The following is a 25,246-nucleotide window of genomic DNA, read 5'->3' as shown; positions in this document are numbered from 1 at the left end:
TTGTACCTTACTTACTATGTTACTTGCAAGTTAATACACTAAAGGGATATGCTTAAGTCAGTCATATTATGCACATTTCGCTCTGTTTTATGCAATATTAACATTGAATGTTTTTGGTTTTATGCTTTACTGGCCTTATCATACTAAGTTATGTTCCTTTTAGAATGTAAGCTCTTCCTCATCCAATGTAACTGCTAACCATTTTTGTGAATTGTTTATATGTATATGTTAACTGTAATGTTTTTGTACCCCCCTATTCTGTAAAGCGCTGTGTAAATGGATGGCGCTATATAAATAATAATAATAATGCAGGGGATTCTGTTGTCAGAAATTTGCCTATTAGGGGCAGTAGATGAAGTAGATCTAAATTAATCAATACATTTGCAATGAGATTTCTGTAGAACTCTCCTAATTATGGCTAGGAAAAACATAGGAATAACTGGCTGATATGAACAAATGTATCCCCTCCTCTTGTATTTTGTGCCATCTTATAAAGTTTCTGGACTTATTATTAATTTTAATGAAAACTATTAAAGGAATTATTTTTTAAAGCAGTTTTTTACAAGTACAGATAAGGGGGGCTGTTATCCGGAAACCTGCAATCTAGAAACCTCAGAATTACAGGAATGCCATCTCCCGTAGACACCATTTTAATCAAATAATAAGCTGCATAAATCCTTATTGATAACAAAACAATGTTACTGTATTTATTTAGTGTTTCAACAATTTTTTCGAGGACTTAAATGTATTGTGATCCAAATTACAAAAAATCTAGTACCTCATACCTGTACCTTAAATGTTTGCATAGTACTGTTAATGTTCAACTTGTCATTTTACTAAACAGAAAAATGGCATCTCATGTACAGCAGAATTAATAAATCCCTTCAATTTCTTTGAATTTTTATGTACAAACTACAAGAGTTGCAAATATTTTGGAGTTTCATGCAAATAGCGACACCTGGTTACCTGGAGACAATATACTAACTAATTGTGGATTTAGAAAATAGGTCTTTGTTTATTGTGATACATGTGCAGTTTGTTTGTAACAAAACATCCAGGATTTTGGATGGACTTTACAATAAGAACAAATTTTTTGGCACTATCCCCATTGGTAAAATCAAATGTATTTTTTCTAGATTACAAAAACAGCAGAGGAAATCTACAGCTTTGTTTCCTGTACATTATTCAGTGTTCAGCAGTCTGTACTTTGCAAAGCGAAGAATCTCTTGGATGTAACAAAAGAATCTCTAGAATGCTTAGTTGACAAGGGCCTCATTTGTGGAAAAACGTGTAGTGAAACAGAGCAGTATATATTTCAAGTCTCAAAGCTAGGCCATGCAACATACAAAGGTGAGTGAATGTAATTTTGATACTGCTGGGCTTTTAGATGTTGTTGCTAAGTTACTCTACTTTGCCTTAAAGGGATACTGTCATGATTTTTTTGTGTACTTTTTATTTCTAAATTGCACTGTTTACATAGCAAATAATTCTTTCTTCCATTTAAAATTTTATTCTTGAACCAACAAATGTATTTTTTTTAGTTGTAAATGTGTGTGGGCAGCCATCTCAGTGCATTGTGCCTTCAGAAGAAGCCAACGCTACACATTAGAACAAGCTTTCAGATAACATATTGTTTCTCCTACTCCCATTTTACTGGAGGAGTCCCAAGCCAAACTTGGATTTTGTATCCAACTTGCAATGCAGCAGTAAAGTGTTTATCAGAGCACAGGTTACGTGCATGTAGCACCTTGGGAAATGAAGAATATGGCTAGCTCCATGTTAAACTTTAGAATTAAATATATAAAAAAATCTGTTCGAGATTTTAGAAAACGGTTTTCAGTGCAGGATTCTGCTGGAGAAGCTCTATTAACTGATCTGTTTTGAAAAAAAAACGTTTTCCCATGACAGTATTCCTTTAAGATACTGCAATATGTAGTGGTTCTGTTATCATTACAATTTCTGCTCATGTTCCTCTGCTATCTGGTAGTAGGTCCCACCAAGCGGTGGTTTTACTGGCACACTGACAGATAATTATGAAACGGCTTGAACAGAAATGAACAATATAATTTAAATTATGCTTAAAATACTTCCTGTTTGCGGAACAGGACCAACCCTGGCAGACTGGATTTTAAGTGAGTGAGGCAGAATATAATGGAGACCACCTTCAAATAATTTCAGAACATGTGTACTAAAAGTAAATTGTAAAATAAACTTACATTTGTGTGTGTGAATAAATCCAATGTGTGGGGATATGAGCAAATTAAGAAAAGCCTTCTGTATGTATAATTAACCCTTAGTAAGGATATGTGATTCAAGATTCAAATTACTTTTTACACAGAAATAAAATTAACCAATTAGCTGGTGGTAGGGAGCAGCCATCAAAAATGTCTAGAAAATTATGTTTGTTTAAAAATGTAAATTGCCAAAGTGTCCAGAATATGATTTAAGTTAGTCTGTAGGTAGTCATTTAATTTTCTCTTGCGGTTGCTTTATTTTGTCACTATAAGGGTGCATTGATTTGGCTTGCTATGACTTGCTGTACAGCGACTTAAATAGGGGCCTGGAAGGTCTTGTTCTGGAGAGTTTTCTTCACCTTCTTTACCTTGTGATCCCATATGACCTTGTTGGAAAGTTTAACCCGGACTGGATGATCTACTTCAGACAGGTAATGTTTTTTGCAACTAAGCAAGTAAAGCAGTTTAGATACAGAATATAATATTTTATAGATTTTTTTTTTTTTTTGTAAAATGAATTTTTGAAAAATATGTATATCTTTTTTTGTCCAAACAGTTGTCTTGTGAATATAAAAAGTGTTGTATAATTACCTGTCTTCAATTTTTTTCTAGTATAACTCACTCAGTCCTGTAGAACAAAAAGTAGCAGCAAGTGTTGGGATTCCAGAAAGCTTTCTTGCGCGGAAGGCTTCAGGTCAAACTGTAAAAACTGTAAGTGAATGTGATCATGTTAGTATTTTTTTTTTTTTTTTTTGATTAGTGGGAGCTTTATTTATTGTGAGGCCACAGCATTTGGATACTCCTTTATTTGGCTTCCTTCTGAAGTTTTATTGAGTGGTATTTAACCTGTAACTACCAGCCAAATTTCGCATTTCAGTTCCCCCCCAGTGCCATACATTTTTTAAGCATTTTGTATTCACTTTAACAATGTTTTTTGGTTGGAAAACCTCCATGAAACTAGGGAAATTATATATTGTGTGCTTTTTTTTTAATTGTTTTTGAAAGCCCTGTCCATCACTGTTCCTGTCCAGGAGCAACCCCCAGACTAAAGCAGTGCTTTGTAGAATTTTAAATCAGAACAAAGTGGGAAAAGCACTAGTTTATGCAGCATTATATATAAATCTAAAATTTTCCCTCATGTTTGTTATTATTAGAAACTGCAGACCTTCAGGTTTCTAGGTGCAATCTAGTTTTCACTCAAAAGCCAAATACTTTTTATCAGTGCATCATGAAATTTGGAGGGTTTTTTTTTTTTGCATTTTTTTAAATGTAAACTTGGATGCATGATCAAATGTGGATTTGAAAAAAAAAACCTCAAATTTGAAAAACACACTTCTCCCAAATAAAACAATACCCCATATGAATGGGTGCACACAAGAAAAGGCGGCCACCATATAAGAGCAATTACAGCTAAAAATTTGGGGTCTGTGCTCCATGTGTACTCCTTGCAGTTTTTCAGTGTTAACCCCCCCCCACCTGTGAAATAACTCCCACAAACTATATATTTAGCTATTCAGGGACACCACTCTTATTTTTATGCATAGAGATCTGTGGCCACAGTCCCACGCAGAAAAACAGATACAAAGCTAGATATCACCCTAAAATTTCTATGGCAACTATCAAAAACCTGCTAAATATCAATCTGCAAGTTCCCTCAAACAAAATAATACCCATATGTATGGGTACACATAAAGATGCAGCCACCAAATGCCCCAAAACAGGGGCAATGCTATTGGGGCTGCAATTCATGTGCACATCTCAATGTTTTTTAGCCTAAACCTGTGAAATAACCCCCACAAACTATATATTTCTTAAAAATACACACCTTCAGCTATTCAAAGAATACAAAGCTAGCTTTCACCACAAAATCTCCATGGCAACTATCAAAAAATTGTTCCCATGAATAAAATGATACCCCATATGTGTGGTTGCACACAAAGACACGGCTACAAAAATACCTGAAAATGCATAAAATTGGGGCTGCGCTCTATGCACTCCTTGCAGTTTTTACTCTAACCCCCACCTGTAAAGTGACCCCCACAAGGTATATTCTTCTTGAAAGTATACACCTTCAGCTATTCAGGCACCAATCCTGCTTTTATACATGCAGAATTTTGTGACTGCTCTCTGGATCTGTAAAGTTGTTCTAGGTATTATTACCCCAAGCATAGTATCCAAGGCTATTGTGATACTAAAATCTACTGTTGGTATTGATGTTGGTATTGATGTTGGTATTGATGTTGGTATAAATGGTTTATGTATGTGAGTGTATAGATAGGTCAGTATAGGTTTGTGTGTGCTGTGTTCACTTGGAAGGGTTCAACCCAATGTAACTATATTTAACTATATATATGTAATGCCACACAAAAGGCTTATGCTAGTGTAGGGGCTGATTCTTAGCCTGCCTTTATCTGCAGGCCAAGAATCAGCCTTGTGTGGCAGTTGCCTAGGGGTAGGCAAGACACCGGCCTTGGGCACAAGTGGTGGGAAGGTTGGTATGCAGACTAAGCAGCAGGGGGACTGGTTATGGAGCCAGACACTAAGTTCACCAGGTCTAAATGTAGGTCTTTTGCCGCTCTTGGCCTAAACACGCCCCCTGCTTTGCACCATTACCCACCTAGCTCGGCCTCCATATTTGCCCAGGTATCATCTGGCGGTGGCTGGAGGGGTTTTTTGTTTTTTTAAACACCCCTTCCCACCTCACCTGAGGGCCGTCCCCCACCTAAAGCTGCCACTCTAGGCATAAGCCCTCTGGGGGGTTTGGGGGGTTCCTGGCATTGTAGTCCCGGTTTCTGTGGCATATTAATGAGCTGGAGAGAGTGCAGAGATGTGCAACTAAACTGGTAAAGGGGATGGAGGATTTCAGCTATGAGGTTAGACTGTCGAGGTTGGGGTTGTTTTCTCTGGAAAAAAGGTGCTTGCGAGGGGACATGATTACTCTGTACAAGTACGTTAGAGGGGATTATAGGCAGACAGGGCATGTGTTTTTTTTTTCCATAAAAACGACCAGCTCACCAAAGGGCCACCCCAACAGCAGCATATATGTTAAATTGTGCAGTTTTTACATTATTTGCTCCGTGTAAATTGTTATGATCTGCAAAAGGCAACACTAATACTAAGAGACTATTTTATAGCAAATTTGTTCTTTACTTAGTTTAGTCTATGTTTGTAGAAAGGGATATAGGCTCCAAGCAATATTAAAATTTCATTTACTGCATTTTATATTTTCAGAGTGCAAATAATATGGTTGTGAACAGGCTGTATCTCTCCTTCATACTTTACACCTTACTGAAAGAGACTGATATTTGGCGTGTGTCTGCAAAATTTAGCATCCCGCGAGGAACTTTACAGAATCTTTTGAGCTCATCTGCTTCCTTCTCATCTTCTGTGCTTCATTTCTGCGAGGTAATATTCATTAAATAAATAAAGTACTTTCTGACGATGGTGAAATATATAATCATAGGATTATTAAACTGCCTTGAATTGTCTTTTATACTATGATGTGTTTCCAATGGGCTAGATCAGGGATGGGCAAACTACGGCCCGCTGGCCTTTTTAATCAGTGCGCACAGGGCGCAACCATATAAAAGGATGCCAGGTGGGGTAGAAATCGGAGGATGCCAAAGCAGCCGAACCGCAGGGATCCGCCGGAGGATACTGGGGGGTGGAGCTGCAGGAAGCTGGGGAGTGGAGCTGGAGGAGGTTGGGGAGGATGCTGGGGTGGGGAGTTGCAGGATGCTGGGGAGTGGAGCTGCAGGATGCTGGGTAGTGGAGCTGCAGGATGCTGGGGAGGGAAGCTGGAGGATGCTGGGCTGGGGAGTTGCAGGATGCTGGGGAGGGGAGCTGGAGGATGCTGGGGTGGGGAGCTGGAGGATGTTGGGGAGTGGAGCTGGAGGATGTTGGGGAGGATGTTGGGGTGGGGAGCTGGAGGATGTTGGGGAGGATGCTGGGGAGTGGAGCTGTGGGATGCTGGGGGCGGAGCTGAGAGGCCCCGTGATTTCTGATGGCAGCCCTGGGCGTAACACTGGCCCGGCCCTGCTGGAAGTGAATGTGGCCCCTGAGCCAAAAAGTTTGCCCACCCCGGGTTAGATTATTTGTCAGGTTTGTTCTAATATTTGTTAAGTAAAGGTGCCCATACACCAGGGGTGGCCAATATGTCAATCGCGGTCCACCAGTCGATGCCCTGTGGATTTCTGGTGGACCGCGATCAAGCCGGGGATGCAGAAGTATGCTGCAGCTAAAACAAAGCTGTCCAGCTCAAAACCAGACAGTTGGCAACCCTAGCTGGTTTGCAAAGTTATTTTAGGAGTCAGATGCTGCTTTCTGTAGAAATTACTGGTTAAATGTATAATGAATCTATATTGGAAAGTTGCTGAGAATTACATTTTCTTTAACTGTGAAAAAAGGTCACCTTTAAGGGTAGTTGTACAGACTAGATATATATACGGGACCATAGTGTAAACTCTGTGATGCTTTATTCACAAGTTGGTACTTCCAGCAGACACAAGGGTATCCATTAAGACAAGAAGAAAAATGTGAAAAGTTTTTTTTATTTTACAGCGCAATGTATGAAAATGTGGAATTTTCTTTCCAAAGCGGTTGTACTTGCAGATTTATTTTTAGAAAGTGAGAAAATTAACTTAAGAATTTTTAGCCCTTTCAGGCAAAGTGCTACTAGCTAGTGGTGAATAAAGCTACCAAAAATGCCCTTCACTTTAAACAAAACAGGGATTGTTTGTACATAATGCCCATAAAAATACCCTCCACTTTAAAGGGGACATATACCATAAATTTTTACAATGCACTAAACCATGTAAAATAATGTAAAATAGAAGGAAGTGCTTTTATTTTAATACCTTTGGGTTCAAATATGATAACTGCTTGAAAACTGTGCTCTACCCAGCCCTTTTGCAAGCTTCCGGTTTAGACTCTTCAGTATGTGACTGGGGTCGGCCCGGATAGACTTCAGTGACACAGCAGCAGCTACTTAAATTGCAGTGAATATGCATAGGGTGGGCGGGGCTTTGCGATGTCACAGGCAGTGCTGTGAGCACTTCCTGTGGGAGACTGAAGCAACACTCCCAACTTTCATTTCGCTCTGGCTTCTAACTGGAGAGGTTGTGTATGCTGCTCTCATATAATGCCAGTTTTAGGAGGTAAAATGCTTTCAAAACATCTTTCTTTCTGCATCATTTTACATTTTGAGGGAGGATGAATATTATAACTGAATATGAACTTTATATAAAATGTCTCCTTTAAACAAAACAGGGGTTGTTTATCATATTAATAATAAACAAAAGATTCCTGTTATGTTTTTTGGGTAACTTTATGCACTGCTAGCTTATACAGAGATAAGCGAATAACTATATCTGAATTTACTAATTTTATTTTCAAATCTGACTGTAGGTAATCCCAGTGAAAGCCAATAAAAGGGCAACCATTTGGAAATTTTTACCTTGCAGGTAAATCATAGCCCCCATGAAAAATGTAATCCCTTATAAACAACCCCTTTTTGTTTAAACAGGAGAATGTTCTAAGTAGCTTTATACACCACAGTGCACTGCTCTGGAAACTTTAACATTGGGGAAAATCTCCTTACATTCCTGCAAGCTCCGGTTCTGTTGCAATCAGTTGTGCTCTGATTGGATCTTTCTTCTTGTGGCTTTTCCAATCAGAACCCAGCACTCTTGACAGACGGTAAAATTAACCAATTAGGGCACAGATGTAGGCAGGGCTGGGAATGTATTGCGAACTAAAGGCACCGCATAAATGAAGAAAGATATACAGGCTGTGAACCTCACCAACTCCAGCCATCTGAAATTAAATAGTTTTTTGTCACCTAACATCTATAATATCCCTTGCTTCAGTCCTAAATTAACTTTTCTCCTGAAAAAGGTAATTGTGCTTTTGTATATTTGTTGTCGTCATTGTTGTTTTTTTGCACTTACTTACTTTTGTCATTGTTTTAGTCGGTTACAGTGGAACCCTCATGAGACTGCTTAACTGGCAAATAAACCAATGTTGTGTTTCAGTGCCAGTGTTATAGTGTGAGGGCATGCTTGAATATCTGGCATAATTACCCACTGAATCTCACCGCATAAAATGTGCTGGAGAAAAAAAAATGGACGGAGAACCAATTTAGGGTAAAAAAGCATTCCCTTGCAATTTTTTTACACTAGCAGCATATCCAGTCTCACATTAGCTTTAGGTCAGTCTATGTATGGACCATCTTAAGCCTCCCCAAACAAAAAAGTCACCCTACGCTGGGTGAGTTTGCTACTCTGGGCCAGGCCGGAAGATTTTTTTTTTGCTGGGGGGCCTGGCACAGAGTTATAACATAATGCATATATGTATATATATATATATATAATGCGCATGTCTTAATGTCTTTATATTGATATGGGGAAGTGAAGAGCATGTCTTGTCTTAATCTATATGAATTATGTAGTCACACCCTTATTGCACCCCTACCTTAATAGTTCAGCAGAACTGTTCAAAAGCAGGCATTGCATCCTGCCAAAATCTTGTTTCTGTGCCAGTATGGGGGGACCTGATACAAATGCCAATGCACTGGTTACAAAATGACATGGTGAGGAGGGAGGGGGAATGTGGGGAGGGCAAGCAACATCTAAGATGTTCTGAATTGAAAGTGAAAGTAACTGTCTGCCCCACCTCTATGCCTAAGGCATAGAGGCGGGGCAAGCAATATATGATTGACAGCTGGGATTTTTAAATGCTTTTATAATGGGTATGGATGTGGTAATGAAAAAATGATTTTGAGTTTGATGTTTAATTTGAAAAGGGCTTTTATTATACAGCTTTTTATATGTGGGTGACAGGTCCACTTTAAAGCAGTTACAGGTAACAGTCACTGTCAAAAATAAATCAGTAGAATTGTAAATGAATTCGAAAAGAGTGTAGGACTGGCGAGTCAAGGGATGACTTTGACATAGATGGCCAGCTTTAATATATTGCAATATTTAGACAAACAATCCCTGTTTTGTTTAAAAAGGAAGGCATTTTTAGTAACTTTATGCAGAAAAAATCTTAATGTCCTTAATATATTTATATGGGTGAGTGCAGAGGATTTTCTGTCTTTGTCTTTGGTCACATTCACATTGTGCATTGGTAGGCACATTTTTCCTTTTTGTTATAGAAACAAGAAGAATTTTTGGGTGAGTATATGTTTAATAATTCATAAATTTTTGGTCAAGACTAACATGAATCAGACACATGGGCAGTATGGGACATTGTTGCTTTCACAGTATGACACAGTATGGTTGATATGTAGCAATTAGATTCCATATCTGTGGGGAAGGGAAGGTGGTCAACTATTCATTATTTATTGGCTCATAAGCCAACAGGAAATTGCAGAAATTATATCGCCAAATTATTTGACTTGCTTAGTTCATTTATTTTGTATGCCTAAATTGCATGCACCCATATGGGAAGTCCTCAGCATATTAAATCTTCTTTAGATTTACTTATATTAGATATACCATGACCGGGATGAATGAAAATCTTCATAGTCATAATGCCAATTATTATGTTGCTAAATCTATTTTTATAATGTATTCATTAGAAGGGTGTGTGCTGATACAAATTTGGAAATACAGTTGTGTCAATTTTATTTTTCAGGAATTAGATGAATTCTGGGCATATAAAAGTCTCCTTCAGGAACTTACCAAAAAGCTTACTTACTGTGTGAAATCAGAGCTCATCCCACTTATGGAGGTGGCAGGTGTTATGGAGGTTAGTAAAAGTAAACTCTTGGCATATATTTGCTAAAGTAGGCTCAAGTCTGAGATCAATTATTGAAATCACTTTCTCAAAGTAGTGATTTATTATGCTTTTGTACCTCCTGTTTTTGTGTGTTAATATTGCTTTATTGTGTATATTGTTACTGCAGATAACACAATTAGTTGTTCTTCCACAGAGCAGTATCAGCGTATTCTGCCTTGCATTGTTTTACAAAATTTTATTTCACACATCAAGTTGCATTATAAAAACATCATTATGATATTAATGGGAATTATTAGGCAATTGTTAGGGGTATATTTATCATGCTGTGTAAACGTGGAGTAAAACATTACCAGAGATGTTCTCAAAGCAGCCAATCTGATCCTTTGCTTTGGTTTTCTAACTGTTGAAATTTAATTGCTGATTGGTTGCACAGTGCAACATATCAAGCTAAAATTTGTATTTCATTGCATTTATATATTAAAAAATTATCTCATTGCCAATTTAAAATAGGTGATAATCAGTTGCATTATTTTGCTGGTTTTAACTTGCTGAATTGGGAGATAATATTTTAGGCAAACATATCTTACAAATAATTTATCTGGCTGGAGTTAACACTTTATGAAAATAACTTATCCAGTACTGCCAGTGTCGGACTGGGGGCATAAAGCGCCACCAGCAAACTTGATATCAAGGTCTCACCAACCAGAGCCCTTAAATATTTTCTTCTTTGTGAGACTTACACAAAGAACATTTTGCCACTAGATGCCAGCTCACAAGGTCTATTGGAAAATGTTAGACGTTTTTAGTCCTGTGAGTGTATAGATTGGTCAGTATAGGTTGTGTGTGCTGGGTTTACTTGAAAGGTTTAACTTGGTGGACTCTGGTCTATTTTAACCCTATGTAACTATGTTTGTATCAGTACATGTCTATACAAAACACTCACAGCTAGCTATATGATTATTTATGTGATAATGTCCCACACAATACTCCTCATTTTGTTCACACGTTCAGTGTTAACTTTTGCGCCTCATGAAAGGGAGGTTCTTCTGAAAGCTCTGCTCAGTTAACGACACTGGGCAAATTTGCCTGTGTGCAGTATAGATCAACTAATCAGTGATCGTTTTTTTTCAGCGAGCTGCAGGTAAAACATTGAATGCCACAATTTGATTGCTTGTTTTATGTGCTAAAATCCAAGAGGCACACAGAGAGCTTTGTGCAGGCAGGATCTCTTTACACACACCAACAGCATTTTCAGTTTATCTAATTTTAAGCTGATCTGATTTAATGCAGCACATACCGTCTCAATAAAAAAGCAATGGTTTAAAAAAATCTTTAATCTACAATGCTGTCTATACTAGTTTAGCACATTTAGCCAATGCTGACTCAGAGGTGATTGTAAAAAAATTAAACATTCGTCTAGACATCTTCAGAAAGACAGCAGTGCTTATTTAACAACACTGGGCAAGTTTGCCTGTGGGCAGTATACTCCACAATCAGCAACCAATCAGTGACTGTTTTTTTTCAGCCAGCTGCAGATAGAACAATGAAGCAATAATTTGATTGGTTGCCATGGGTTACTGCCCATGGACTAATTTGCCCAGTGTTGATAAATGACCCTAATGTTAGCTACTTTATTAAATGTAGGGCTGTAACCCATACTTTCTGGACACAGTTTATTGATCTATGACCCTCTTTTAGTAATTTTGACCCTCCCCTCTTTTCCTCTGGGATTTTAGATCTGTACTGACAGCTAGAGTTAAAGAGCTGCTTTCCTCCAACCTAGCTCAGGTTTTTAAGCCATTTTTCTTAATTTCTTATCTGGTCATGTCAGGCCAGAAACCCTCACCCATTTATGTAAATAAGCTGAAGGATCTGATTGATTTAATTTTTTTGCACATGCTGATTCAATAAAAAAAACAATGGTTTAAAAATGTTGAATCTTTTTTTTTTTCAGGCTCGAGCTAAGCAACTCTACAATGCTGGCTATACTAGTTTAGCACATTTAGCCAATGCTGATCCCGAGGTGATGGTGAAAAAAATTGAACATCTGTCCAGACATCAGGCTAAGCAGATAGTTTTTTCAGCCAAGGTAAATTAAATTATGCATTAATGTTTACATTCAGGATAGTAAAGGAGAGTAAATCTTAAAAATGTAATACCATAATACCATTAACAGATAATAAGCAACTTTTTGATTTAAAGGGATACTGTCATCATTTTGTATTGTGTAATATTAAATACTATATTTACTTGCGCTTTTCAACTAATTCTAACTGGCCACCAGGTGACACATAAGTTTTTTAAATTGAAATTTAGTATGCTGATATTTTTTTCGGCCTTTCTTTAAGTAAGTGGCTTTGTGGAAAAAGTTGCTGACCTGGCCCCTCCAGACCAATTGGCCGCTTATGGGCCCCTCAGTATTGCCCGCGCAACCGATATCTTTACAAAAATTGATCCAGTTGCACAAGGACTACATTGTCTCCTTGATGTAGTCCTCTGATAGAGACCTGCATTAGGATTTCATGGTTGGCCTCTGACCAACCATCAGATCGGCCCTATTTGGCTCTGCATATAGGTGACTAAATCAGGAAAATATGTCTCTGTGTTTGAGTAGTTTAAAGGGATTGTTCATCTTTAAGTTAACTTTAAGTATGATGTAGAGAGTAATATTCAGAGACCATTTGCAGTAAGTCTTCATTTTTTTATTGCGTTTTATCAATTATTTACATTTTATTCAGCAGCTCTCCAGTTTGGAATTTTAGCAGCTATTTGGTTTCTGGAGTACAAATTGCATTTCTAGGTTCCAAATTACCTTAAGAACCAGTGAGTGGTTTGAACGAAAGACTGGAATATAAGGGCTCTGGCACACGGGGAAGATTAGTCGCCCGCAATTAACTCCCTGTTAATCTCCCCGAGTTGCCTAGCCCTGCCATCCCACCGGCGAACATGTAAGTCGCCGGCGGGATGGCAGACGCGGCGGCGCGATTTCCGGAAGTCGCAGAAAAAGACTTGCGAGTCTTTTTCGGCGATTTGCGGAAATCGCCCCGCCGCGTCTGCCATCCCGCCGGCGACTTACATGTTCGCCGGTGGGATGGCAGGGCTAGGCAACTCGGGGAGATTAGTCGCCCGCGAACAGGGAGTTAATCGCGGGCGACTAATCTTCCCCGTGTGCCAGAGCCCTAAATGGTAGAGGGCCTAAATATATAATTAATAAAAAGTAACAGTAACATAAAATTGTAGCCTCACAGAGCAATAGTGTTTTTTGGCTGCTGGTGTCAGTGACCCCCATTTTAAAGCTGGAAAGAGTCAGAAGAAGGCAAATATTTCATTATTTTTTTACGGTTTTTGAAGACCAATTAAAAAGTTATTTAGAATTGGTCATTCTATAACATACTAAAAGTTAACTTAAAACGTGCTACTACTTTAGAATGCAATATATCGATCCAATTCTATCCTACAAAATCTCCCATGTGGTTTAGCTCTTAAAGGGATGCCTTTCATAGGCGGAGGGTGAATTTTTTTTTGTGAGACTTAGTGGATTCGCTGTTGGCGTGAGAAATTAACCTCCCAACTACCTCTTGCCTTTCCCACTGACTTCCAGGGATACTGTGCAAAAGTGTGGGTAGGAGGGCTTTTTTCACCCTAAAATAAAATGTAAAAGTATTCATATGTGCACTTCTCCATCCATTTGTGTTTGGGATCAGTTAGCTTGAATGTGTTTGTTAGTTTTATAGCGAGAAAGGCAGTGGGTACTGATATCCCACGCATATTATGTACAGTGAAATGCTGTCTATATTTACAAAACCAGCACATTATATGTAGTGAGATGCAGTGGGTGCTGATTGCAGATATTCAAACATACCCTCGCACTATAACACTGGCACTGATACACAACATTGGTTTGTTTCCCAGCTGTGCAGTCTTATGAGGGCTCCACTGTAACTAACTAGAATTGAACAAAACAATAACAAAGCTAAGATAAAAAGTAAGTGCAAAAAAAACAACAACAGATATATAAAAGTACAATTAGCTTTTTCAGGGGGAAAGAGTTAGTTTAGAACTAGAGCAAGGGCGATAGGGATATTATAGATGTCAGGTAACAAAAAACTATGTCATTTCAGCTAGTGATTCAGCCTTTAGAACATATACAGTATAGAACATGTGGGAGTGGGATAAAATCTGCAGCAACAGATGAGTTGCTGTAAAGTTTGTAGCCTACAGATCCTTCTTATCAGTCTTCATTTCTGCAGTGCCTTTAGTTTGCAATATCTCCCAAGCCCTGCCCACATCTGTGCCTTGATTGGTCAATTTTACTGTCTGTCAAGAGAGCTGTGTTCTGATTGGAGAAGCTATAAGAAGAAAGATCCAATCAGAGCAGAACAGGAGCTTGCAGCAATGTAATAAGATTTCCCAGATGTTAAAGGTGCCAATCAGGTTTGGGGAGGCTTAGTCTCCCCTAGCCTTATTTAAAATCTGCCTATGGTGCCTTTAAGAGCTAAACTACATAGGAGATTTTGTAGGATAGTGTTGCATCGACATATTGCATCCTAAAGTATAGCATGGATTGAAAAATAATGGGCTAATGTGTAAACTACATTGAAACATCCAATACAACATGCCTGTTGGGAGGGAACACTGCTGAATCTGCATCCAACAAGATCAAATCTGATGGTATCTGAACTTTTTTTCTCATTGAAATAAGTTGACTGTTGAACTCTAGTTGGATCCAGATGCAGGAACAAAACTCGCCACCTGATTTTATCTGATCTGACTTACATTACAGATAAAATCTGACTAAAATCAGATAAAAAATTTCCAGTGTAGTTTAGCTTTTAGGCAAATGACACAAACACACACACAATATTTTAATCATGTTGTCTAGTGTGTTGCCATTGGAATAGGTCTCTTATTGTCTAGGGCAACAGAAGGATAAAGGTGATTTTGTAATGTTGCATAGTTTATCAGTGGTGTATAAGAAATGCTGTATGACAATTTAAATCATTTTGTTAGATGCTCGTAAATGAAAAGGCAGAAGCTCTTCAAGAAGAAGTTGATGAACTAAGTCGTCTACCACCAGATCTCCCATGACTTTTACCAGAAAATTGTATAATTTCTTTCATGAATTTATTTCACAGTTATATAATTATTGAACTTTAATATCAAATGTCTGTAATAAAAACATTATATAAATGTATACTGATTTTCCTCTTACATTATGATGCCTATTTTGGCAAAATGTATGGTGCATATTATTTTAATAAAGTACTTGAAAACATTAACTTACAACACCCATTGATTGATTCCCATTTAGTCTTTTTCAAAATGTAAATGTTTTGCATATTTACAGCGCTCACACATACTTGCATACACGCACATTTTGCCAAGTGCACACACATTCATACACCCTTACACAACTTTGTTTTTGGGTTTTTTAATGCATCATGTTTTTTTTTGCATGAATAAAAATTTTTATTGCCATTATGAATAGTGTATTTGCTAACCGCACTGTGCAATACCTTTTGTATGTTATTTTGGTAATTGTATTTGTTTTTTGCAATTTTGTTGCATTTTTAACAATTTAATTACAATTATTTTAGCTCTACATAGCTTTAGTTTCATTTAGGGCAGTGCTGTCCAACTGGCGGCACACGACCCCCCCTCTGTGTGGCCCCCCACCTGTCTGGATGCTTTGATGGCTTACTCTTGTGTAAACTTTAAATGTAAATCAGTACTGTGATTAACTGCCCCCCCTGCATGGTTCACACCTCAGATTCAGGCTGTATTGTTTAAACATGTAATCCCCTGTGTTGTTCACACCTTTTAATCTCTGCATTGTTCACCCCCTGCAGTGTTCACAGCTCAGGCTGTAATCACCCACATTGTTCCCCTGTTCACACCTCAGACTGTAGGAGCAGTAGAAACCCACAAATAATCTCTGCACACCACAAAAAGAACATATACTGAGGTGGTACTGCAATTAAAACTTTTTTAATATTTAGTTATTGTGCAGAATGTAGGAGCAGTGCATGCATTGTGTCACTGTATGCTTCCTTTGTGTGCCATACAGCATAGGGCAAGCAGAGTATGGCACACACAGGCAGGGTAGGGCAGGCAGAGTATGGCACACACAGGCAGAGGCACACACAGGCAGGGTAGGGCAGGCAGAGGCACACACAGGCAGGGTAGGGCAGGCAGAGGCACACACAGGCAGGGTAGGGCAGGCAGAGGCACACACAGGCAGGGTAGGGCAGGCAGAACATGGTACACACAGGCAGGGTAGGCCAGGCAGAGTATGGCACACACAGGCAGGGTAGGGCAGGCAGAGTATGGCACACACAGGCAGGGTAGGGCAGGCAGAGTATGGCACACACAGGCAGGGTAGGGCAGGCAGAGTATGGCACACACAGGCAGGGTAGGGCAGGCAGAGTATGGCACACACAGGCAGGGTAGGGCAGGCAGAACATGGTACACACAGGCAGGGTAGGCCAGGCCAAGTATGGCACAAACCAGCAAGAATGGCACACACAGTCAAAGTATGGCACACACAGGCAGGGTAGGGAAGGCAGATTATGGCAGGTTTTTGCTGTACTACAACCATTAATATGGGTATGGTCATGTGATAACATGGGTGTGGTTTCGAGTGGGTGCGGTTTCAAAAAGGGGAGTGGTCAAAACTGGCTTCCATTATCGGCCCTCCACCACTTAGGTCGGAAAAATTCCAGCCCTCGGTACCACAGAAGTTGGACAGCACTGATTTAGGGATATTGTAGAAAAAGCAGATGGCGTAGTCAGAAGCACCATGAAACAGCTGGCTGCTCACCTGGGCAAGTCATAAAGACAGTGCAGCCAGAAAGCAGTCTAACATGGTCCCATTTCTAAAACTAAAGGGATAAGACTATGCATTCTGTACTTCCAGTTCTGCAGATGATATCCCTAAAGACAATAAATGTGCAATATCCATCACACTCATTGTCTTCTCATGTGCATTATGTTGTCTGGCCTGCTATCACCTTTCCAAAAATCTTTCAGAGATGGTTGTATATGTAGTGCACCAGAAGGCTGCATGTTCAAAAATGTTTTATTTTTGGTTCACGGTTTGAGAGACCAATGTGACAAATCAGCAAATAGTGGATTATGGGTGTGCTTAAATACATCTCTATGTGATGCAAAATGTGCGTGTCTACAATAGCAAGTTTAGATTAAAAGGAGCTGACAAGGATATTAGTATGGTCTGCATGGGCCGGGGAGAATTTGAGTGACATTTGTATGACAGTATTGAGCTGACAGTATTGAGTTGACAGTAGGAAGTTCAGAGGTGTTAAACTTGTGCTGGGCCAAGAAAACATCAACACACAACAAAAAAAGAGGGGGATAGGTGGATGTTGAGGAAAGCCTACAATAACTGAGAGGTGGACTATATGAAGTTGTTCTCAACGTGTCTTTATCCTACATTCCGCTTTAAAGAAGGAATTGCAGGCCTTAATAAGGGAAACAATGAAACTTTAATTTAAAAGCACTATATTGACCAGCATGATTCTGATACTGAAGATCTTTCATTCCTAAGTATTCAGAAAGACCGCTACCTGGCAGAGACATTCAGGTTAGATCTATACTCTATAAATAAAACACTGTTTGGTTTGGATTCTTATCTTTCTAGGTGAAGATTCTGAAATATTTTACCGACTAACAAGCTATTTCTAAAGGGTATATATCATCTGCATTTCAGTTAATCACAGACTTGTTTTACTGGAAGGAATTGGGAATGGGGGGGATATTATGCAGTGCCCAGGAAACTCTTAACAGTTGCTTTGGGAGTCAAAAAACCCTGGGGCTGTGATTGGATAGTATGATGTCACTTGCTTGTGGTAAGTCAGTAAGCTGCTGGACATCTTATAAGGAGTCAATATGCTGCTGGACATGTTGACTGGTGATGAGCGAATCTGTCCTGTTTTGCTTTGTCGGCAAATTTGTGAAACATCAGGGTTTTTTTTGCCGCAACCACACCTATTTTTGACCTGAACGCGACTTTTTAGTGCGTGTCAGGAACACGCCACTCTCAGATGTGTATGACGGAGGGACGGGGCAACAAGGGGTTACACTCAGTCACCTTTCACATGGGTTAGACTAACATCAAGCACCCCCAAACACACCAAATAACTATTTGCTACCACCATCTATCATTAACAGGCGACAGAAACCTAATACACAAATAAATCACACAAGCTTTCTTACTGTAGTTAGAGTTAGTTTATAACACAATCTCCTGCTAACAGTCAACTAGTTAATTAGCCTGTACACAGAATCTGCATCCCTACTCAAACACACATCCAGCCAAGCAGTTAATATATTCACAAAACTTATTACATTTTATATTTAATATTACAAGGGTAAAAAGTGCATTTAAAAAGGTTTTACAAAAAGAGACATATACATACAAAACAGTAAATAAAATAAAAGGAATAAAGACACAGAGAAACCCTAAGTACGTTACCGAGTTATCTTTTGTGTCCTCTTGAGGTAAGAGTTTGAAAGTCTCAGCTCACACTCCAACAGAACTTGGAACCTCAAAATATGTGCTAAAGAATACCTGGGCCTGTGTGCTTTTTATCCCCCGCTGGGACCCTCCCTCATTACTGTATTCATGAGAAGGGAGTGCCCAGGGGTGTGTCACATAACCCCCCCTGTAGAGCTGTACTTCTCATGCCAGTTTCTTGTCATATAATATTGGTACTTGCCAGTACCCAATATTATTATGAAAGTAGGGGCTTGTTTTAACCCATATGTGGGTGATCAGAATGATACCAAACATGAGGGGTGACCCATGTCACAGTCCCCCAAAAACTATCCCTCCTAACTGTTGAGTATAGAAAGTCCCTGTTTGGTATCATTGGGAAGCATGGGGCCTCCTCATAACCAATATATGATTTATGAAGAGGTGAACCTTAAAGCAGATTTGGATCCCTTTCTATAATCCGTATTTTCTCATAGCTGCACCCCCTGCAGTTCTTAGGTCCCAGTGGCCTCTTTTTGATCAACAGATCAAAGAAGCCAATGGCCCCAGTTTCCTGCCCCATATGGCTCCACATTGTCTGATGCCCCAGATAGGTTTGTCACCTTCCACCAGTCCCTTGTTATGTATTTAATTAAGGGTCTCTGTGGGAGCCTGCAACCCGATGTTGATAGTGTGTATTGGATTAATTAAGGGAGTCTTGTGGACACAAAGCAAATGCTGCCAGGTTTACCTCTTTACAATGCCAGGGCAATATTGCCTGGGCATGACAGTGCGCAATTAATTTTTTTGTGGTTTTGGAACATTTTGGAAAACAATTCACCAAATGCGAAATGCAGAAATTTGCTGCAAATCCATGCCTGGCAAAAAAATTTGCTTATCACTAGTAATCAGCCAACATCTGCCTATTTATTGTATGTATGTATGTATGTATGTATGTATGTATGTATGTATGTATGTATGTATAACTTTATTTATAAAGGGCCACAAGGGTACACAGCGCTGTACAATCTTGCAAAATACAAAATTACACACAGGGAGGACAAGTGATATAATAAATAAATACAATAGATATATATAAATGCACAGGGAATAAGTGCCATGTGGTATGAGACACAGTAGGAAGGCACAAACTGGAAGGTAAGAGTGCTCCAGGTATGGGCATTTGCCCTTAAGTGCAGGACTAGGCAAAATAATGTTTTAGTGCTCCAGAAGGTAACAGCTGAGCTTTTTCTTAAAGAGAGTGGGTGAGTGTTCCCTACGGAGGGATTCAGGGATAGAGTTCCAGAGGTAAGGAGCAGCAAGATAGAAAGGTTTAAGATGACACAGCACAGTGGGTGTGGGTGGTGTAAAAAGACAGAGGCTCTGAGAGGTGCGGAGGAGACGACCAGGAACATGCAGGGAGACCAGTAAAGAAATGTAGTGAGGAGCAGAGGAGTTGAAGGGCTTTGAATGTTATCAGAAGGATTTTGTAAGCTATCCTTTGCTTAACTGGCAACGATGCAAGAGAGTTTAAGTGAGGCTCCCTCTTTGGAGAGAGCAGGAGGATCCATGCAGCAGAGTTTAAGATTGATTGCAGGGGAGAGAGGTGGGAGTCTGGGAGGCCAGTAATCTAAGCAGGAAAGGATAAGGGTATGTATTAGTGTTTTAGCCACTACTCGTGAAAGAAAGGGGCGTATCTTGGCAATATTGCAGAGGAAAAAACGGCAGGTGTTATTAATATGGTTAGAGAAGGAGAGTGACTGGTCAAAGATAACCCCAAGGCAGCATGCAGAATTCACAGGGTTGATGGTCATGCCATCAATAGTAATGGTGAAGGGAGGACCATGAGCTCTGTTTTAGCTAGGTTAAGTTTGAGGTGGCGTTGGTTCATCCAGGAGGAGATAGCCAGGAGGCAGTTAGCAATCTGGGTTTGAACATCAGTGGTTAGTGCAGGGGTATCTAAATATATCTGGATGTCATCTGCATATGAGTTATATTTTAGACCAAAAGAGGAAATAAGGTCTCCTAAAGAGAGAGTGTACAGGGAGAACAGCAGGGGACCAAGCACAAAGCCCTGAGGCACTCCCACACTAAGCGGAACCGGGGGTAGAGGATTTGTTAGCAAAAGCAACAGAGAAGGAGCGGTTAGAGAGATAGGAAGAGAACCAGGATGCAGTCTAATCCCGAATACCCAGAGAATAGAGAATTTGCATAAGGATGGTCGACAGTATCAAAAGCAGAGGAAAGGTCTAGGAGAATGAGACTGAGTAGCGTCCTTTGGCCTTGATAGTTTGCCATTTTACATAAGGCCATCTCAGTGGAGTGCGCAGGCCGAAAACCAGACTGCATAGGGTCCAGCAGATTATGGGTGCAGAGGAAGTTAGTGACACGAGAAAAGACAAGATATTCCAGGAGTTTAGAGGCTAGGGGCAGGAGAGAGACAGGACGGTAGTTAGATAGGCAGGACGGGTCCAGCGTAGCCTTTTTAAGAATGGCTTTGACACATGCTTGTTTTAAGAGAGAGGGAAAAGTACCAGAAGCCAGAGAGGAATTGAATATGCGGGTAAGAGTTGGAGTAAGGGCAGGGGCACACTGTTTTAGTAGCGATGAGGGCATAGGATCCAGTGAGCAGGTAGTAGGCGGAGAGGATCGGAGAAGCTGAGAAACTTCAGACTCTGTTACGGGATTAAAGGAGCTGAATAGGGAGAGAGGAGATTTGGGAAGGTTGAGATAACTGCTGTCTGAGGGTTGGGAAAATTGTTTGTGGATAGAATCAACTGCTTTTAAAGGAGTCCAGGGGCCTGTGTTCAGATACGATTGATTCATTAGGTGAAGGATGAAGTAGAGAGTTAAATAAGGAGAATAAGCGCTGTGGGTTTGATTTATTATTATTTACAAGCGTGTTATAGTATACTTGCTTGGGCTGGGATAAGGCAGTATTGAGACACACCATAAGAAATTTTTAGTGGAGGAAATCCGCTTTTGCACGAGATATGCAACACCAACTGTTAATTTATTCCCCTCAATAGAAACAGGAACAATGAGTACAGGTATGGGATCCATTATCTGGAAACCTGTTATTCAGAAAGCTAATAAAGTTGTTTACTTTTGTATGGGCAGCCATGCATAGTTAGGAATATAGATGTATAACAGGTACCTTTGCTGGCAAGTTTAATAAGGGCTTCAGACATACTACCTGCTGCTACAACCCTTTATACAGGTATGGGACCTGTTATCCAGAATGCTTGGGACCTGGGGTTTTCCAGATAAGGGATCTTTCTGTAATTTGGATCTCCATAACTTAAGTCTGCTAAAAAAACATTTAAATATTGAATAAACCCAATAGGATTGTTTTGCCTCCAAGATACTGTTTTATAGTTACAGTGGAGAAGGAAATCATTTCATAAAATTAAAATGATTTGCTTATAATGGAGTCTATGGGAGATGGAACTTTCTGCATAAAGGGTTTCCGGATAAGAGATCCCATACCTGTACTAGGTTCAGACTGACTAACACAGAGATACACTTCAATGTTTAAGACCCCAAGGCATCATACGGGAACTCCCCAGGTATGCTGTCTGCTGCTGCACTGTTTCATATCAGGGCCCCCCTGGTATTTCATTATTTTTTGTGCCAAGTGGCTGTGTTTGTAATCTCACCAGCACAAACATCCAGCCCGGGAGCTGAGTAGCGCTCATTCACACCTACTTCCTAATGTGCTTAGAGTGAACTGACAGGTAGTGAGAGTGGTAGCACCCCCAGAGGAAAAGAGGATTTTATTTTATTTATTTTTTTAGACAAACAGGAATAGGCAGGCCCTGTGATTGTGGGGAGGGGGGTGCAAAGAAAAACCAAGTGATATGTGGCTTTTCATGTTTTTCTCATAAATAACCAAGAAATAATGTTCTAAAGTTTCAGACAATGTTGAGGTGAATTGGGTGAATTTTTTGTCTTCTTCAAAGTCTTTCCAAGTTTTCTATCAGACAGGAAAGATGTGCAAGTAGGGGTTAAACTTTAGATGTCAGTCAAGAATTGTTAGACCACTCCCACTCCTCTCTGCTCAGAATACAAGCTGCTTCTCAGTATTGAGACAAGTTAAACAGATTCTTATTCATGATTATTCCATTCATGATTCCTTTAAAAGACAAGTCAACCCAAAATATAATTTTTTCCTAATAAAGGAACATAATTCTAAGCAACTTTGCAATATACATTCTGATACCCCAGTTGCGGCACATTTTTTGTCCCATAATCACACAATCACTAGCTTACGCTACATGATTACGATCGTGAGAGATTACTTCTTCAAACGGAAGTCAAATGGATGCATAGACTGAACACGATTAGCCCCACGGACTAAACGAACTGAATTCCTATTCCTCATTTTATTATGTTGGGTTAAAAAACCCAACATACTGTTCTTCGACTTCAGCTTATTCTTTGCTTATTCGTCTTCTTCTTCCGCTTCTTCTTATTCTTAGCGCCCTCCGTTTTCTAAACGCTACTCCTCCTACAGTTTTAGGGGTACAACACCCAAACTCGCCACACTTTTTCACCCTATAGCGGAGCAGGTTGCTTGTGCTTTTCTAAGTGATCCCGCCCCTGTCTTTTTGTGGCGCCGCTCCAAACACCCCAATTGTTCCATTGACTTTGACAGGGAAGAGCTTTAAACTGCTGCTGCTGCTTTGAAGCTACACCCCCCAAACTTGAATAACATAATAATGGGGTCACCCCAAATGAAACAGCAACATTTGTATGACCCCAAAGGGGGGAGGCTACACTCCCCAAACTTGAATCACATAGTCATGGGGTCAGCCTGAATAAAAATATGATGATTGTTGGATGCCCAAAATTGGGCGGAGCTGTGAACAGCCAAGATTTTACCTATTGACTTCATGGAAATACAACCTGCTGCTATTCTCACAGCAATAACACCAGGCTCCCCAAACTTTGCAGAGTTAGGCACCAGGTAACTGCGGTTCAAGGTTAGAAAAAGTGGGTGGAGCCCAGGACTGCAGTTTTAGTTTTGAAAAGTGAGCAGAGCCACCAACAGCCAATCATATTTCACCTATAGAATTTTATTGGTTTGATGCCAGGGTGAGTCTTGAGGGGAAAGTAAAGTGAATGGTACGGTCCAATCTTTAGTTACAGGGGGTCATGAGACTGTATCATTATCACCCCCCCATCCCCCTAAAGTGGTACGGTCCAACCCACCCTCAAACAAAATAGTACGGTCCAACCCCCCCCCCCCCCCCCCCAACAAAATGGTATGGTCCAACCCTTCCAACAAAATGGTACGGTCCAACCCCCCCTCCAACAAAAATTTCATTCAGTGACTTCACGTTTTTCAACCCAACATGAAGTTTGTTCTCAAACTTTCCTTTCTAGTTTTAAATTATATGCTATTCTGCACATCCTATGCGCATCATTTATTCTGCAATATGAATGGCAATATACCGCTATGTCATTTTCCCCATCCATGGCCACGTATTGTTGCAAATGTAACTTTACCATATAATTCTTTCTTGACAGCTGCCTTAGCTCAGCCTCACATTGGAGATAGAGACCGATACATTAGTTTTTGATACTTTCTTTATTTTTGTGTATGTTTATGTGACACTTATGTTGCAATTTTCTGCTCACTAACAACTTACATAGTTACATAGTTACATAGGGTTGAAGAAAGACCAGAGTCCATCAAGTTCAACCCTTCCAAGTAAACCCAGCACACACAACCTATACTGACCAATCTATACACTCACATACATAAACTATATATACAACCAGTAATACTAACTGTAGATATTAGTATCACAATAGCCTTGGATATTCTGCTTGTTCAATAACTCATCCAGGCCCCTCTTAAAGGCCTTAACAGAATCTGCCATTACCACATCTCACTGCCCTCACTGTGAAAAAGGCACACGGACTAGTGACAGGTTACAGGCAGGATAACCCCTGATCTATGCCCAGCCGTAGGACCCACAAGAGTTAAAGGTTATCTACCTGGGTATTGACTTCACTATCCGATCTGCTTCCCAAGTGGTGCCATGTACTTGGATTAACCTATGTATAATGGACATCAAACTGTTCGGCAGACCTCTGGTGTTCATATTTAGGGTGTTTTATATGGTTACCTAATGACCTGTGAAGGAAAAGATGGTGCAGAGTGGAAGTTTTGTGGTGATTTTCAGAAGTTTTGTCAAAATCGCCAATTTTAGAAAAGCTTTGCGGCTTGGTACTTTGGAGTAGAAAGACATGGGTACCAACTTTAGATTCGGGGAAATGTGTACTTTCCAAAAATATCTGGTTTTCTGGGTGAATGTACTTTTTTATAGCTTTACCCCACATAAAATGCAGTATGTGTTTATTTTGCAATAGCTAAAATGACAGAAATGATAGATTCTATGGGGTATCTTCACCTTGGGGCCCCCTACATGCCACATATTTAGGTAAACCTATGCACATTGGGCATCAAACTGTACAGTGGATCCCTGGGATACATAATTAGGGTGTTTTATCTTAATTCAACGATGTGTGTAGCCGGAGCGCATGTATAGGAAAACAAAAAATATATATAGTAGTGCAACAACGTTTATATAAAGTGATCCCCTATAACCATATAGAAAACCTTGTGCTCAATTAGTTTATATTCACACCACAGTGCAGTACTACTAACTGCTTACCAGATGGCAGTGTTGATGAAGTAAATAGATATAATGTGTTCAATTGTAGCTTGTAACTGGATAAATAAGAGTTGTAACTTTGATGTAGATTG

The 25,246-nt window shown here is 39.7% G+C and overlaps 1 protein-coding gene across 6 annotated transcripts in view; it reads left to right on the top strand.

Moving 5' to 3' along the window:
* The window catches only part of helq (helicase, POLQ like), a 71,964-nt gene extending 56,506 nt beyond the window's left edge, over window positions 1-15,458 (top strand). For all 6 annotated transcript variants that reach the window (XM_002939582.5, XM_018097412.2, XM_018097414.2 and 3 more), the window contains 7 exons: window positions 1,137-1,350; window positions 2,508-2,665; window positions 2,847-2,945; window positions 5,466-5,639; window positions 9,873-9,986; window positions 11,932-12,066; window positions 14,988-15,458. In XM_002939582.5, coding sequence (XP_002939628.2) covers window positions 1,137-1,350; window positions 2,508-2,665; window positions 2,847-2,945; window positions 5,466-5,639; window positions 9,873-9,986; window positions 11,932-12,066; window positions 14,988-15,065 — 972 coding nt within the window. In that variant the 3' untranslated portion in view covers window positions 15,066-15,458. The remainder of the gene's footprint in view (window positions 1-1,136; window positions 1,351-2,507; window positions 2,666-2,846; window positions 2,946-5,465; window positions 5,640-9,872; window positions 9,987-11,931; window positions 12,067-14,987) is intronic.
* Window positions 15,459-25,246: the final 9,788 nt, after the last annotated feature.

The sequence above is a fragment of the Xenopus tropicalis genome, chromosome 1 (genome assembly GCF_000004195.4).
Source record: "Xenopus tropicalis strain Nigerian chromosome 1, UCB_Xtro_10.0, whole genome shotgun sequence".
Classification (NCBI taxonomy): Eukaryota; Metazoa; Chordata; class Amphibia; order Anura; family Pipidae; genus Xenopus; species Xenopus tropicalis.
This window is presented reverse-complemented; position numbering and strand designations above follow the sequence as displayed.